Below are 14729 nucleotides of genomic sequence, written 5' to 3' on the forward strand. Positions count from 1 at the left end.
GTCGATCGTCGGTCGGTTGACCGACTATGAGCCGGCGTAGTGTGCTTGTGCAGCCGATGTAAAGTCGAAGTGGGGGTCAATTGATTTGCCCCAACAAATGCACGCCCACGTGTCCATCGTAGAAGAGCAAGAGTTTGTTAAAATTGGGAAGTAGAGGAAAATAACCTGGAATCTATGGAAAACACAAACTCTTGAATCCAAAATTGAGATATACCCACAAAATTCATCTAAGAAATCTTTGGTGACCCAAAAGAAATTCTGATTGCCTATCGAAACATTCTAACTTCTCTCTTTGCTCTGCGCAAAAAAAAAAAAAAAAAAAAAAACACTGCACCGGTGAATGTGTCCTCCGACCTGGTAATCAAGGCACAAAAACGTGGGGTGTTCTTGGAAAGACTGCTACTCAAGCAGGCGAATCATGGCCCACTCCACCTGCTCTCTAGTGGATCGACCAAACCTAGCATTCCATATGATGAAGTCAATCTACTTCCGGAAGGTTGACCAATCCCATCTTATAGAAAACTGAAGGAAAGATGCACTACGCATCTGCAGGAAACTTCTCTTGTTGTGAAAGTAAGCCAAAGTAAAAGATGGATGTTTCATTTATCTTTCGCATAACTGCCAAAATACAATATTTCCTTCGTGATCCATACCGCATGTAGAAAGAAGAGGTTCATCATATTTGAAATCCATGTAAAATCATTTGGTTGGAGGTAACATGTCATGAAAAAATAAATCAAATATCATATTACTATGTTTAGTGTATAAGATGAATGAAAGTGATGGTAAAATAAACGATGGATTTCATATCTGTTTAAAACAAATACATCGAGGGTCGATGTTTGAAACTAGAAATTAAAACTCATGCGAGGTAACAAAAAAAAGATATGAGTATATGAAAAAAATTATATATTTTATTAAAATTAAATTGAATAATAATTAAAACTAAATAATTATTTTAATATTAAAAAAAATTAATAAATAATTTTTTTTAATGATTAATATAAAACATTCAGAATGTCACCTGTCATCAACCTGATTTTTCTTATTAAACGATAATAAATCATGTCAAATACTTAGAATGTCACTTGTCAAAAAGTCACCAACTTAACCATTTCTTTTATATATTATATTAGATAACCTCAGATAATTTTAAAATATAATTTCTTAATAAAAATATTCTCACATATATTATATTAATATTATTATATTAATATTATATTAATTATATTATATAATTAATATTATATTATAAATATATAATATATTGATTAAGAATATTTATAAATAATAATATATTTAGTTTATTAATATATTTATGAATAAATATTAATTATTAATAAAATAATTAATAAATTTTATTAATTATCAATAAATTTAATGTAAGATTTATTAATATCGCAGTCAAACGAACCCTCATCTTTTCTTGGTAAGAACCCTTTTCTTTTTTACCCGCGTCAAAATTCACACTGTTTCGCAATAAGGGGTAAAAATGATCCCTTCCCTCCAACTGATTTTTAGCCGCCAAGGATCACACATGCGAAGCCACACGAGCTTTGAATTCACGTGTTGGCCTCCCACTGTACAGGGGCCCACTTCGACAGATTACAAGCACGTCCTTATTTTACTTTATTTTTATTAAAAAAAAAACCTCTTTTTATATTTCACATTGATTCTATACTTTTCCGATGGTATTCGATCAAGGGTTTAATATCTGCCTTCTCTCTCCAGCGGCTTCGTGGGAAAAATATATCGCAAATCCTCCCCATCTTGTCGGCGATCGATCGCCCAAGAAGAAGGCGGCGACGAGAATCGGAGCCGATTCGATCGATTCTTCTGTACTCCAGGTCGTTCTCTTCTCGATCTTTTTTCTTTTGGTTCTTGTGAAAAACGTGAAGATTGAGGGTTTCTTTGCCCGATTTGGAGCTGATTTTGGGGGTTTTTCGAGGGTTGGAAGACTGGAATGGCGGAGAATTTGGGACGAGATTGAGGAGATAATGGTCGGAATCCGTGGGGGGCGTCGCGATTGCATGGGAGAAGAATGCCAGAACTGCGTAGCGGGACGCGTCGAGGAGGCCGCGCTCCACCGCCGGCGGCGGCGGTGATCCCGTCGTGGAAGCCAAGGGCCCGGGCGGCAAAGAAGCCGGGGCCGGCCGCGGCGGTAGCGGCTGGGATCGGGCAGCGGGTGAGGACCCGGGCGGGGGCGCGTCGACCGGCGGCAAAGTCGCGGCCGAGGGCGAGGTCGGCGAAGGGGAGGTTGGTTCTGGTGAACGAGGACGACGGAAAGGGGGAAGAGGAGGAGAGAGTGTCGGAACAGTCGAAGGAGGTGGTGGTTGTCGAAGAGGAGGAGAAAAGAGGAGGAGGCCGAAGGAAGCGAGGAGAGGAACTGGTAAAGGAGGACGTCTGGGGGAAGGAGATAATGGGGGACGAAAGCGGTGGGTTGAGTGCCAATCGGGCCGCAGCGAAGGAAGAGGAAGGGAGCACCGCACCTTTCCCAGAAAGGGTATATGCCTCCTTTTTGTTTTCCTTTTTATTTATCTCTTTTAAAAACCAAACGCTTCTGCTTGTTAGAAGTCATTATTGTTTGTGATGTTTTAGTTATTGTGATAGAATTCATAGGGTCTGTTTTTAAACTTCTGAAATCTTATTTACAAAGTCTGAATCCTCACCGTAGATGCTAGAATATATTAGGAATCTGCTTCGATCCTATTACTTTGGTTGTACAGTTTTCCGTATTGGTTACAAGTTTGAATATTACTATATTCGTTGTCCCCCTCCCTCTCTCCATGTCTCTCTCTAAATTTGAAGAGGGACATGAACTCGTTTCCCCCGTGTCAGATGCACAAGTTCTAGGTTTCTATCTTCATCTTTTTCTTCGAGCCTAATATCCCCTGTTTTGCCTTCCTGTTAGTCACGGGCTTTTTTCATAAAAAAAAACTTAAATGGATAATTGGATGTACCCTGTTAGACATAAGCGTAAATACAAGCATAAACAATCTGAGTCTTGTTGATGTAGGATCGCCTATATTGACCATATGTTGCTTTGGAATCCATCAAAAGCCATTGCGAGATGATGAGCTCTATCTGTTCCTTGTACACCATGGGCATCTTAAGCCAACGCTAGCATGTGTTCATGTTGTATAATTTAACAATTAAGCTTCATTAATCCTCCGGGGGTGCCAATTTTTACCTTCCTTTACTTACACATAACAATGATAGACCTCATTTTCTGTCCATTAACCCTAATTGCTAATGTTCATGAGCCCATGTGGCTTCCTGAAATTTAAGCTTGGTGAGCATGCTCTAGATCAACTTATTGTCATCTTGTTGTTGTTGAAATCATCATATAGTTCTTGCATGTTTCAAATCATGCACTTGTAATTATTGTTGGAATCATTGTATCTGAAATTTGAGATATGTGGCCATAATTTTTTTTTGAGTCTTATCATTGGATTTTAGGTCTGCGGTTTATTTTTCTTTCTCCTTGTCATTGCCTTTGGATGCTTTCCTGTTGATTTGTTGCTTTGTGATTGTACTCTCTTTACTTCTTCCATGCATACACACACTAGCCACCCAACCCAACCCCTGCCCTGCACTGCCCTCCAAATATGAAAGGAAAATAATTGGTCATGGTTTATCCAAGTGCTATCTGTATGTGAGAGTAAGGATTAATCTTTAGTCAGTCTGTTTTTCAGGTCCAGGTAGGAGGGTCTCCTGTTTATAAGATCGAGAGGAGATTGGGCAAAGGTGGGTTTGGTCAGGTTTTTGTTGGTCGCCGTGTTTCTGGAGGCAGTGAACGTGCAACAGGTGCTGGTGCATTAGAGGTACCTTTTAAGATTTTTTTTCCTTATTTGTTTGTTTATTTTCTGTAGGGTGGGCTGTAGGCTAGAGATTCAAGCAATTACGTAAAGTCCTGTTTCTAATACTGCTTTCTTGCTAAGAGTTTTGCTTCTCACTGTTAATTATATCAACAGGTGGCTATAAAATTTGAGCATAGGAGCAGCAAAGGCTGTAACTATGGTCCTCCATATGAATGGCAAGTTTACAGGTTTGTCTATGTTCTTTGCAGAAGTCATTTTATCATCCTTTCCATCTGGTGATAGCACTGAATTGCTTTTGTTTACCTTTGCATAGTGCTCTTGGGGGCACCCATGGCGTACCTAAGGTGCATTATAAAGGGCGACAGGGAGACTATTATGTGATGGTATTATTTTCTATAGTTGTTCTTTCATGTTTTGTTGGCTGTTTTGCATCATCAGATAGTTGGTGATATTTTTTTTAGCTGTTTCACTTCACATCAATTATTTTATACGTAACTTCTGTAAAAGCTTGTCTACTTTCATTTTGTTTTTTCACTTACAGGTTATGGATATGCTGGGTCCTAGTTTATGGGATGCATGGAATTCATCTGGCCAAGCGTGAGTATCTTGCTGGCATGCATGTTATTTCGTTTGAATTAATGCATCGCAAGCATGTTGTGGTTTGATGTCCATATTCATCTATTCTTTGAAGAGAATTTTGTATACCCTTTAAATCATGAAAAAGGTGAATTTCTTTTTTTTTTTTCTAAGGTGAAGATATATTTTGTCTAATTTCAAATTTCTCCTTTCCTTAGCTTTATGCTATTCTTCTTTAGTCATTCAATTATTTTTTACTTTGTTGATTGGTTATTTATTTGGGGCAAAGTATTCTTGAATTGAATCTGTCTGTGCAAATATTCCATCAGCTGAGGATTTGGAAAGTACAATCAAATTAATAGTGCATTTATTAGTCAGAAATGTTTGAATGAAGTCTCATCGAAATAAAAAGAGTGAATTTTTTTCATGGATATGGAGAGTCTGCTAAGGATTCATGGTTGATTGACCAATATTGATGGATAGACATGTTCATGGGCTGGGCAGGTTACCCAACCCACTCAAGCTCAAAGCCTTTTGGCTGGGCTTGGGCCAAGGTTTTAGGCTTGATGGGCTCGGTCAAGCCTGGAAAATAAGCCCTTCTAATAAACATATTGGGCTTAAGCTTGGAGATTAAAGCTTGGCTTAGTCCCCCCCTCTTTTTTTTTAATTTTTTTTTTCTTGTGTTGTTTGTTCATGTTTGATGTGTTTGTAGTCTTGTTTACAATTGTTGTTGATGTGTGAACTTAGTGGGATAATAGACATGTTGTAGGTTGTTGGCAATATTAAATGGTGTTGATCTTTGGGCCTAGCTCATGAAGAGGTCTATTCACGGACTATTGCCAATAAGAGTTCCAAGTCATATTTTTGGAAATAATGCCCAGGTTAGGCTGTGTCCTGAGCATTATGTGAGCTAAAACAGTTTGGCAAAGACTTCTAATTTCAAAAACAGTTGAAAATTGAATGTTTTATTTGAGGCAGAAGGTGGTTGGATTTCTTCGGTTCTTGTTGTGAATTTGTAATTTGATAAAGAATTATGAGGATAAATATAATGCAGAGCTGCCTACACTACTTAGATATGTGAGGAGGCTGATTTCTGATGTCTGTTGGAGCTTATCATTGGTTTCTTGAAACTTTGGGGCTGTGTTTTATTTTATCTTCTCTGATTCTTCACATCCCCTGTTTGGATTTAGCAGCAAAGCAGCAGTGACCTGTGTAAGGGTTAGAAAGTGGGAGGACATCATCATTATGTCGTATAGCATTTATTTTTGCATTTCCTGGAAATATATTATCTTCACTGGGAGTTTGATCCTCTTCTTTTGTCCTTTTTTTTTTTTTTTAAGGTCTTGATTTATATGATAACCTTTTCATGACTTGTCGCTTTGAAAGTAACAACATAGTTTTCTTATCATATTGGGGTATTTAAAAGTGTTGTATAGTTGAGGTATTGCAATGTTTGTAGAGGATGCATTATGGTGAACCAATACAATAGGACATGGGTTTTTTAGTTTCTTGTTAAGATATATTGTTGCTTCATGTATTGTGTCATGTATATTATTGAAGATATCTTGTAGACTGTGATCATTTGCAATGCTCGTAGACTGTGATGCACTTGACCACCATATTTGTCTTTTCTATTGAAGGTAGTTTGAAACTCATGTATTCTTTTGTAGTCACTAGGAGATGTGTGTTAGCATAGTTGTTTCTGACCAGGCTATCATGGATTTCCCCCTCTATTGGTCTGTTGAATTACATAATGTATTTGATGGTAATTCAAGTCCACTGTTGCTTATTTCTGTGGACTGTACTTCAATTCCATTATTTTGCAGCAGCCTCATGACCTTTTGCATAAACTCAAAAATTCCACTGTTTGTTGTGATATAGGAGGGATCCTTAGTTCCTTCTTTTGGGTCTTATGCATGAAATTGGAAGGATTCTCCTATTAAATTTAGCAGAATCTTCTTTGTAGACTTGACACTCTGAACTTTGAAATACAGTGCATGTTACTCTATGCTTATTTTTTGTATACATACTTTCCATTCTATACTTCAACAGTGCTGACTTGTACCACCCCTGAACTTTCAGTTTCATTGTTATTATCTTTGGTTCGGTGCATGGTGTGGATTTCTCTGCTATTGTTTTAATCAAATAAATTTACTTCTATAACAATTATTAAAAAGTGGCACATGGTCAATGTTTGAGCAGTACTCTTACTACCAACAGATGCGCTTCTTAGCTTCTTTCTTGCCTTACCACTCTACTTATGCATGCATGTCTGATCTGCGTTTGCAAGTGTGAACTTATGTTTACAATAACATACATGTCTAGTAGGTTAACAAACAATCTTTATTTAGTAGGTCGGTCTTTGTAAGGGTAGATGAGTAACAAAGCCATAACTTCTGTTAAGAATCTAGTGGTTTATCATCGGTCTAATTCATGTGTCTGTAATTTTTCAGGATGTCATCTGAGATGGTAGCTTGCATTGGTGTCGAGTCCATTTCGATTCTTGAGAAGATGCATTCAAAAGGGTAAGTCTCCACTTATGTTGACATAGCTATATTGAGAAGGTCACATCTTTCCTTGACAGAGCAATATGTAGATGGTTCATTGACAGCTATTTGATAGATGTTTGCCTTTAAATGCTCAGTCCTGTTCTAATAAATTTTATGCTATATCTTTTGTTAGATATGTCCATGGAGATGTAAAGCCTGAGAATTTTTTATTTGGTCAGCCATCAACACCCCAGGAGAAGAAGTTATATCTTGTTGATCTGGGATTAGGTGAGAAGAGTTTCACTCAATAGATGGTGCTCTTTTTTTTTTTGGTGTGGCATATCGATGCCTTTTATTCTTCCAATGATGCTTTCTTGCTATTATTGTTTTTTCATTACCTGGGAGCTAAACTCCTTAGATGAGTAACCTTGACCAACATTTTCTTAATTCCTCTTTCTCTTATCCATGTTCTTTCTGTAACCAATTTTACATGAATTACTTTGTAGCAACAAGATGGAAAGATACTGCCAGCACACAGCATGTTGAGTATGATCAGCGACCAGATGTGTTCAGGTGTTCTATTTCTTTCTCATGTGATAATGTTCAGTGAGAAATAGCCAACCCTTATTGGATTAATTATAATTTGAAGTTTAATTACTCAAAGTCTCAAACTAAGCTTTAATTCCCATAGAGGAACTGTTCGATATGCGAGCGTGCATGCACACTTGGGACGAACTGCAAGTAGAAGGGATGATTTGGAGTCTCTTGCATACACACTCATTTTTCTTCACCGAGGCAGGTTACCATGGCAGGGATTCCAGGTATCTTAATTCTAGGTACTTAGTGTTATGGATTATTTGTCAGTGCATTCTCAAGAGTAAATATGTTTATTTCTTAGAGTTCATTCTGTGTTGCATGTTACTATCACAGGGCGATAACAAGTCATTTTTAGTTTGCAAGAAAAAGATGGCAACATCTCCTGAGATCCTTTGTTGCTTCTGTCCACCACCTTTTAAACAGTTTCTTGAGCTTGTAGTCAACATGAAGTTTGATGAGGAGCCAAACTACTCTAAATTAATTTCACTGTTTGATGGGTTAATTGGACCAAATCCAGCAACCAGGCCCATCAATACAGATGGTGCTCAGAAGGTGATACATGGGTTTGCATGATTCTATTTTTGATTTTGTGTTAAATATTGAAGATGAAATGCCTTATGGTGTCTAACATAATTTATCTTGCGGTAAGATTCTCTGTCAGGTTGGCCAGAAACGGGGCAGGCTGACTATTGATGAAGAAGATGAAGGTCATTTAAAGAAGAAGATCCGTTTAGGAGTTCCTGCCACCCAGTGGATTTCAGTATATAATGCCAGGCTTCCTATGAAACAAAGGTATATGGCTCTTGCTTATCGACCTAGTTTGTTGTTGATTTGAGACCTAAGAGATTCATCATTGTATCTTGAGCTGTTTCAGCTATGACTATATCAACTTTATATAAGTATGTGGAACATATAGATTGCTTTATATTTTTTTTTTGTTTAAAATATTTCTGTATATTTGACTCTTGTGGGCTGGTATAGACCATGTGATTCTATAATATGCACTGATATTTATTTGAAATGGCTAGCTAATCATTAAGGGATTGTTTGGCCACAAAAGATTGTGTGCCGTTACAAACTGCTTCCCAACCTTTTCTCCAAAATTTCTGCAAAAGAATGCTTACAAACTGCCATCCAGTGAGTATATATTAAAGTGAAAAAAAACAGAGGAAAAAAAGTGAGTCCTTTGTAAATATGACTATTTGCAACAAAAAATCTGGAATATTCAACTAACTGTAAACGAAAGTTGATATTGCTTGCAACTCGCTTGGTTGATATTGGAGCTAAACTAAAATATGGCTACTTGTAAGTTGATATTTGTTTCAACTCGCAATATTGATTTCAGCTCGCACTAAACTTTGCACCTCAAACTGACTTCACTATAATTAGGTACCATTATAATGTGGCTGATGCACGGGTGGCACAACATGTGGAGAGAGGAAATGAAGATGGCCTGCTTATAAGTTGTGTTGCATCATGCTCCAATCTGTGGGCACTCATTATGGATGCAGGAACTGGTTTCACATCTCAGGTTTACGAATTGTCACCCCTCTTCCTTCACAAGGTATGAGTTCAGCTTACTGAATTTGGTGTTTTGGTAACTTTTTAGTTTCCATTGCCATTATTCATATAGATCGTCTGCTGCAGGATTGGATTATGGAACAGTGGGAGAAAAACTACTTTATCAGCTCTATAGCTGGTGCTAACAATGGAAGTTCTCTCGTAGTGATGTCTAAAGGTTAGTATCACTTGTTTGGGATTTTTGATTCATTTCTTTGACATTCCTGTTAACATGACTGAACAATGATTGGTGTAAACATTGTTGACAACAATTTTATCTTATGTAGAAAGGAATGAATGGTGTCAATTTTTACTAATGGTTTCAAACAAGTTTGAATCAACTATTATAGTGCGGTTCATTTGCAGCTCTTTGTGAATGTGGTCAGTATGTGAGTATTACTTAGATTTACATTGTCAAATGGGTCTGCATGGTGAAATAGATAGGTCTGTAAATTTAAGCATAAGCTAGCTCTAGGAAATTTTTACCCCTGTGACTATTTTTAGAATTAATATATAACATTTTAAAATTAAGGAAGTAATGATTGATTTGAATATAAAAGTATCAAAATACAGCCTGACTCATTGCGTCCCTATCAATATGAGACAACATAAAACATCCAAATACAGCCGAAATGACTAATTGCTGCTCGTCACTTGGACAAAATTTTCATTCCTATAGGCCAAGATGACCAAAAATGTGAAATCATGGTTTGGTGCCTTCAATCCATATAAATTTTGGATAAGAACAATGCTGGAGGTATCTGCATTAGAACAGTTCTGACTTCTGATAATGGTTAGTATTGTGCCTTGTGGATTGACTTTTTTTTTTTCTTAGCATGTCAAGTTGTGGCTGCTAGCTGGTCCAATTTATAACATTCATATTGCAATTGACACTAGTTTTGTATGTTTTATAACCTAAATTATCCCAAACAAGTGGGGTTATATTCTTTCATGACCTGGAATTTGCCTCGGTGGTCATACTCCTCTACCTAGCAACTGGAGATTCTGGGTCTGAGTCTTGTGTGTTAAATGTCGCTAAGTATTGGGACCTATGTGAACCTGATGTGAGTGGATGTCTTTCTATCTGGAAAAGGGCTATGTTCTTTTGTATTGTTTCTGTCTTGCAGTTCATCTGATTTTCTTATGTATCAGTATTGAATCCCTCCCCGTGCCCCCAATATTTCCCTTTCAATTTGCACCTGATTTCTAACCGAATCTGCAATCAAACTCTTTCAGGCACTCCATATACGCAGCAGTCTTACAAAGTTAGTGAATCTTTCCCCTTCAAATGGATAAACAAGAAGTGGAAAGAAGGATTTCATGTCACATCAATGGCAACTTCTGGAAGCCGATGGGGTGTTGTCATGTCCCGCAATGCTGGCTTTAGTGATCAGGTATGAGGGCAGTACTTCTTTTATACCTAAAAATACCTTAAAGAGTGGCTGCTTGTAGTGAACAAGAATCTCCTTGTCTTAATTGTTGGCCTAAAACTATGAAGATTGCATTCAGCTTTTACTATCCATGTTAGTATAAAACTGGTGGCCGGAGACACAAGGCTTTTGTCACTACAGGATTTGGGAGGGTCGGATATATGCAGTCTTACCTCTGCATGTGGATCGGCCATTTCTGTGTTTCAAACTTGTAACATCCTGGTCATAGTGGAGCAATCTTACTATTGTGATGAGGCCTCCTCTCTACCATCCATTTTAGCTTTTGCTTTAGAAAACTTTGTCGAAGAAATTTATTGGTTGTTTTATTGTAAAAAGGGTCCAACAATTTGCAGGAAGAATCTGCTTTAGACTCGGACCATTATTGGCCTGCCTTTAAAGAGGACTGTTTAAATCTCATGCACACAGACTGCTGTCATAAGGGCAGGGCAGAATGATCCAGTACTGTCCAAAACAAAAATGAGTATAATTGCTCCTTTTTCTGCACCCACTACTAGAAAAAAAGAAAAAAAAAACAACTGCTGCAGTTTATTTTCACAAAATTCTCCGCATTTTATAAAGATAAACAAGAAGTCTATTGCTTCTTTCATAATTATCCTTTGATATAAAATATTTAAATACCTTTGTCCAATTCTAAATATTTTTCATCTCTGACCAAATGAAAAACTAACTAATTTTAGCTGCTGCCCTTAAATGTGCCCATCATGTCTTTGGATCTTTGGATTTTTGAGCTACAATTTAGATATGGTGATCCTTCATAGTTGCTATAGCATGACGTAACAGAAAATCCTTCATGCTTCTTTCTGCTCTGTTTTTTTCCAGGTTGTTGAATTAGATTTTCTCTATCCAAGTGAGGGAATCCATAGGCGTTGGGATAATGGGTATCGCATAACCTCAGTGGCTGCCACTTGGGATCAGGCTGCCCTTATTCTAAGTGTGCCCAAACGGAAGCCTGGGGATGAGACTCAGGAGACCCTTCGAACCTCAGCGTTCCCAAGTGCTCACGTCAAGGTAGAGTATCACCTCATGACTTTAACATGAGTGAATCTACGATATTCCGAGTAGTAGATGGATGTTATGGCAGTTCAATCTGAATTAATATGAAGAAAAATGGTAAATTTCTTTACAAAAAGATATTTATGGGAACTGCAGAATGGGGCCGGCATTCATTAAATGGTTGCCTGCTGCTCTAATGCCATTAAATGGCTGCAATTATTGCACCTTCTTTTAATTGTTATTTTTTTAATATGGATGACGTCATAAAAATGTCGACTGCTTTACATGTACATGCTTCGTCTGATTTTCTTTTCGTTTTCTTCTGTTTGTGTGTGTGTGTGTGTCTGTGTACATGCAGGATAAATGGGCCAAGAATCTCTATCTTGCTGCTGTGTGCTATGGACGCACTGTATCATGATATTTATGCCGACCTACATGTCAAATATTGAGAGCAGTGTTTTGCTGCCTGAGTTTAATTTAGCATGCAAGTGGTAACCGCTCGAAAGGCAATGGTAGGCAGTCTTATTTTCTTTTGTCGTCTTTGTTCGATTGTAAATTTTTCAGCCAGTGTAATTAGCTGCGGATTCCATTGGATGATGTATATTTATATATATACCTTGAGGGGACCGAACTCCAAAGGCCCCATGCATGTAAGGAACAAACTTTGCACTGAAACGCTAAACAGGTAAAGAGGCATGCATCAATGGTTAGAAATTTTCAGTTTAAGAGGCTCGGAATGATTGGACAACGTATCAACCGTGGCAACGTTAATTGAGGATGTCTAGCATCGCCCAGGGTTATTGAGTTTAGGACCCATTTCTTTGGCTATGGGCGTAAAGAACCCTGCTATCGTGTTGCATGCTGTCTGAGAGGGCTGTGTTAGCTTCGAAGAAATATTTATGGCGTTTGTTTATTTAGCTTAAAGGAGAGGCCACTGTTAGCGGTCTCACTTTACAGACATGAGTCGTTAGATCATTCAAGCAATTTGATGGTGGTAATTTGTTGAACTCGTGTTTTCCAGGGTTGTATGATGTGATCAAAGAGGAAATGCCGAACTGACTGAAGATTCAGAGGTACATGAAGAAAAGATGGTTGCGATCCGGAGTTCAGTGAACCGTCTGGAACGGCATACTTTCAAGACAGGAGAAAATAGACTTTTCTGGACGATAGGTTGGCATGACCGGGTTATTCCTTTGTTGCACTAAAGTACTGTAAACCACTTGAAAAGAGTCCCGCCTATTGTAGTCCCACTTAGAGTCATGAATTGGGCATTAAAATTGAAATGATGCACGGATATAGATTCCAATGGTCCGGTCCGTGGGTCGAGCTGTAGACTTCGTTTCAAGCTGCCATGTCAGGAGGAAAATTTGACAAAACTCTAGCCCAGCACGCTCGTTGCGCATCCTTATGCACAGATCCAGTGATTTGCTAAAGTTGACGTTGAGGACGAAGCAACTATGGTATGCTCTTATTTCCTTTTTTGGGGAAAAAAACACACTGCGCTGTGGTTTTAAAGCTGCTTTGCTCGCCAACTTATGGTGCGTTTCGTTATATTTTTTATTTTTTAATTTTTAAAAATATTTTTTATTTTTTTATTTTTATTATTAAATAAAAATAAAAAAATAAAAAATATATTTGATAACTATTTTGTTATAAAGTAAAAAGCAAAATTTGAGAACGACGGATGAAGAGCTCGACAAGAAAGAAAGAGAGGAAAAAAAGGAATGAAGAGGTGAAGAACTCCGTGAGAGAGAAGGATTCGAATTTTTTATTTTTTAGTTTGACGTTTTAGACGTTCGAAAGTAAAAAAATAAAAAAATAAATTTTGAAAAATAAAAAATTTTTATTTTATATATAAAGTAACTATTTTGATTATTTTAATTTTTAATTTTTACTTTTCATCAAATATTATATTTTAATTTTTATTTTTTAAAAAATTAAAAAATAAAAATATATATATATTTTTAGTGATTAACCAAAAGCACCCTTAATGGAAAGTAGGGACACAAAAGCTTTTGGTCGTGGATCAATTTGTTCCCGATTAAACGAAAGAATAACTTAATTTTTTTTTTTGAAACCCAACATTTATATTTGCAGTAAATAGACTAACATTTTAGCATTTGGTGGGATCTTAAGTAGAATAAATGTAGTTAAGGATCTTTTATATTTTGCTCAACTTCAAGTGAATCATCTACAGAGAATAAAAAGGAAAATAAATAATATATCTTCTGTTACTTTGCTGTATAAAAGAAGTTGAGAAAGGAGTTGGCAGAAAGAAAAATGAAGCGCGCAATTCTTTTTTTAGATTATGTTGACGAATGTTGGTGACAAAAATTATGGCGGTGGAGGTAGCATTCGATGCACTATTAGAGGCTTGGGTAAAATTAAGTAAAATCTTGAACTGACAAATGTTAATTAAATGAGCTTGCTACGCTCTCTACTCAGAGCCGGCCCTGAGGTGGGTCAAATTGGACGACCACCCCAGGCCCCTGATTTTTTTTTTTTTTTTCTGGGTAAATCAAACGTCGTTCTCCCTCTCCCGAGTCCCGGCACCCCAACGGCTCCCAGCAACAGCTTTTTAGCCCTCATCATCTCGATTTTTCTTTGAATTTTTCATCGTCTCTCGTCACCTCGCAACGCCTCCCTTGATTTCTCTCTATTCTGCTGTCCATCGGTGATTCTTCCTTATTTTGGACATCAAAAATCAGATCAAAATCTATCAAAAAGTCAAATAAATCTCTTCAATTCTCCTCTTTCAATCTGCTATGAATTTTAAACTTGATTTTTTGCCGATTTATTGTTAGAAAAATTCTTGAAATCCTAGTTCAGCAAATTTTCCTATTTTTTTATTTTTTTATATTTCCGGCACCTCGGTCATCGGAGCTTGTGGTTGTCGTCATCCGGTCGTCGAAGACTGCCCCTTTAGTTGTGGGCGGTGTTGGCCGGGGAGGAGGATCTCCCTTGTGGGTTGTGGCCTTGCCTCAGGAACAGGAATGAGTTCTCTGTTTCGTTAAAAAAAAAAAAATAGAGAGAAAGAGTCCCTGTTTTACCGTGGAAAAAGAAGGAAAAAAAAAACTATTCGACCACTGTTGGCTGAATTAGATTTTTTGATGCTTTATATATAAGTTTTTTTATTTCTCTTTTTAAATCCTTGAATATGTTGTACTCTCAGCTTTTCTTGTTCCCAGCTCATTGAGTTTTTCAGATGAACTTTTTCTCTGACCATTCTCTACGCACATGTA

At 37.3% G+C, this 14729-nt stretch overlaps 1 protein-coding gene across 3 annotated transcripts; it reads left to right on the forward strand.

Moving 5' to 3' along the window:
- The first annotated feature begins 1700 nt into the window (after nucleotides 1-1700).
- On the forward strand, nucleotides 1701-12213 carry LOC105058653 (casein kinase 1-like protein HD16). 3 transcript variants are annotated; one of them, XM_010941644.4, is made up of 17 exons: nucleotides 1701-1847; nucleotides 1958-2503; nucleotides 3696-3824; nucleotides 3975-4048; nucleotides 4135-4204; nucleotides 4363-4418; nucleotides 6851-6922; nucleotides 7080-7174; nucleotides 7393-7459; nucleotides 7578-7707; nucleotides 7817-8035; nucleotides 8133-8275; nucleotides 8873-9047; nucleotides 9131-9221; nucleotides 10280-10437; nucleotides 11314-11502; nucleotides 11846-12213. In XM_010941644.4, the coding sequence occupies exons 2-17, from the start codon at nucleotides 2042-2044 to the stop codon at nucleotides 11903-11905; spliced, it is 2190 nt and encodes a 729-aa protein (XP_010939946.1). In that variant the 5' UTR covers nucleotides 1701-1847; nucleotides 1958-2041; the 3' UTR covers nucleotides 11906-12213. The 3 variants fall into 3 exon arrangements, with proteins under 3 accessions (XP_010939946.1, XP_010939947.1, XP_073105764.1); XM_010941645.4 differs by having other exon boundaries at nucleotides 8145-8275; XM_073249663.1 differs by having other exon boundaries at nucleotides 1716-2503.
- Nucleotides 12214-14729: the final 2516 nt, after the last annotated feature.

The sequence above is a fragment of the Elaeis guineensis genome, chromosome 15 (assembly GCF_000442705.2).
Source record: "Elaeis guineensis isolate ETL-2024a chromosome 15, EG11, whole genome shotgun sequence".
In the NCBI taxonomy this organism is placed as follows: Eukaryota; Viridiplantae; Streptophyta; class Magnoliopsida; order Arecales; family Arecaceae; genus Elaeis; species Elaeis guineensis.

What these genes read in the sequence shown, in the direction of transcription:
- LOC105058653 (XM_010941644.4), top strand. Translation starts at nt 2,042, where the DNA reads ATGCCAGAACTGCGTAGCGGGACGCGTCGAGGAGGCCGCGCTCCACCG. An exon ending in CAGGTGCTGGTGCATTAGAG is followed by an intron (nt 3,825 to 3,974) that starts GTACCTTTTAAG and finishes TTATATCAACAG; the next exon opens with GTGGCTATAAAATTTGAGCA. An exon ending in AGGGAGACTATTATGTGATG is followed by an intron (nt 4,205 to 4,362) that starts GTATTATTTTCT and finishes TTTCACTTACAG; the next exon opens with GTTATGGATATGCTGGGTCC.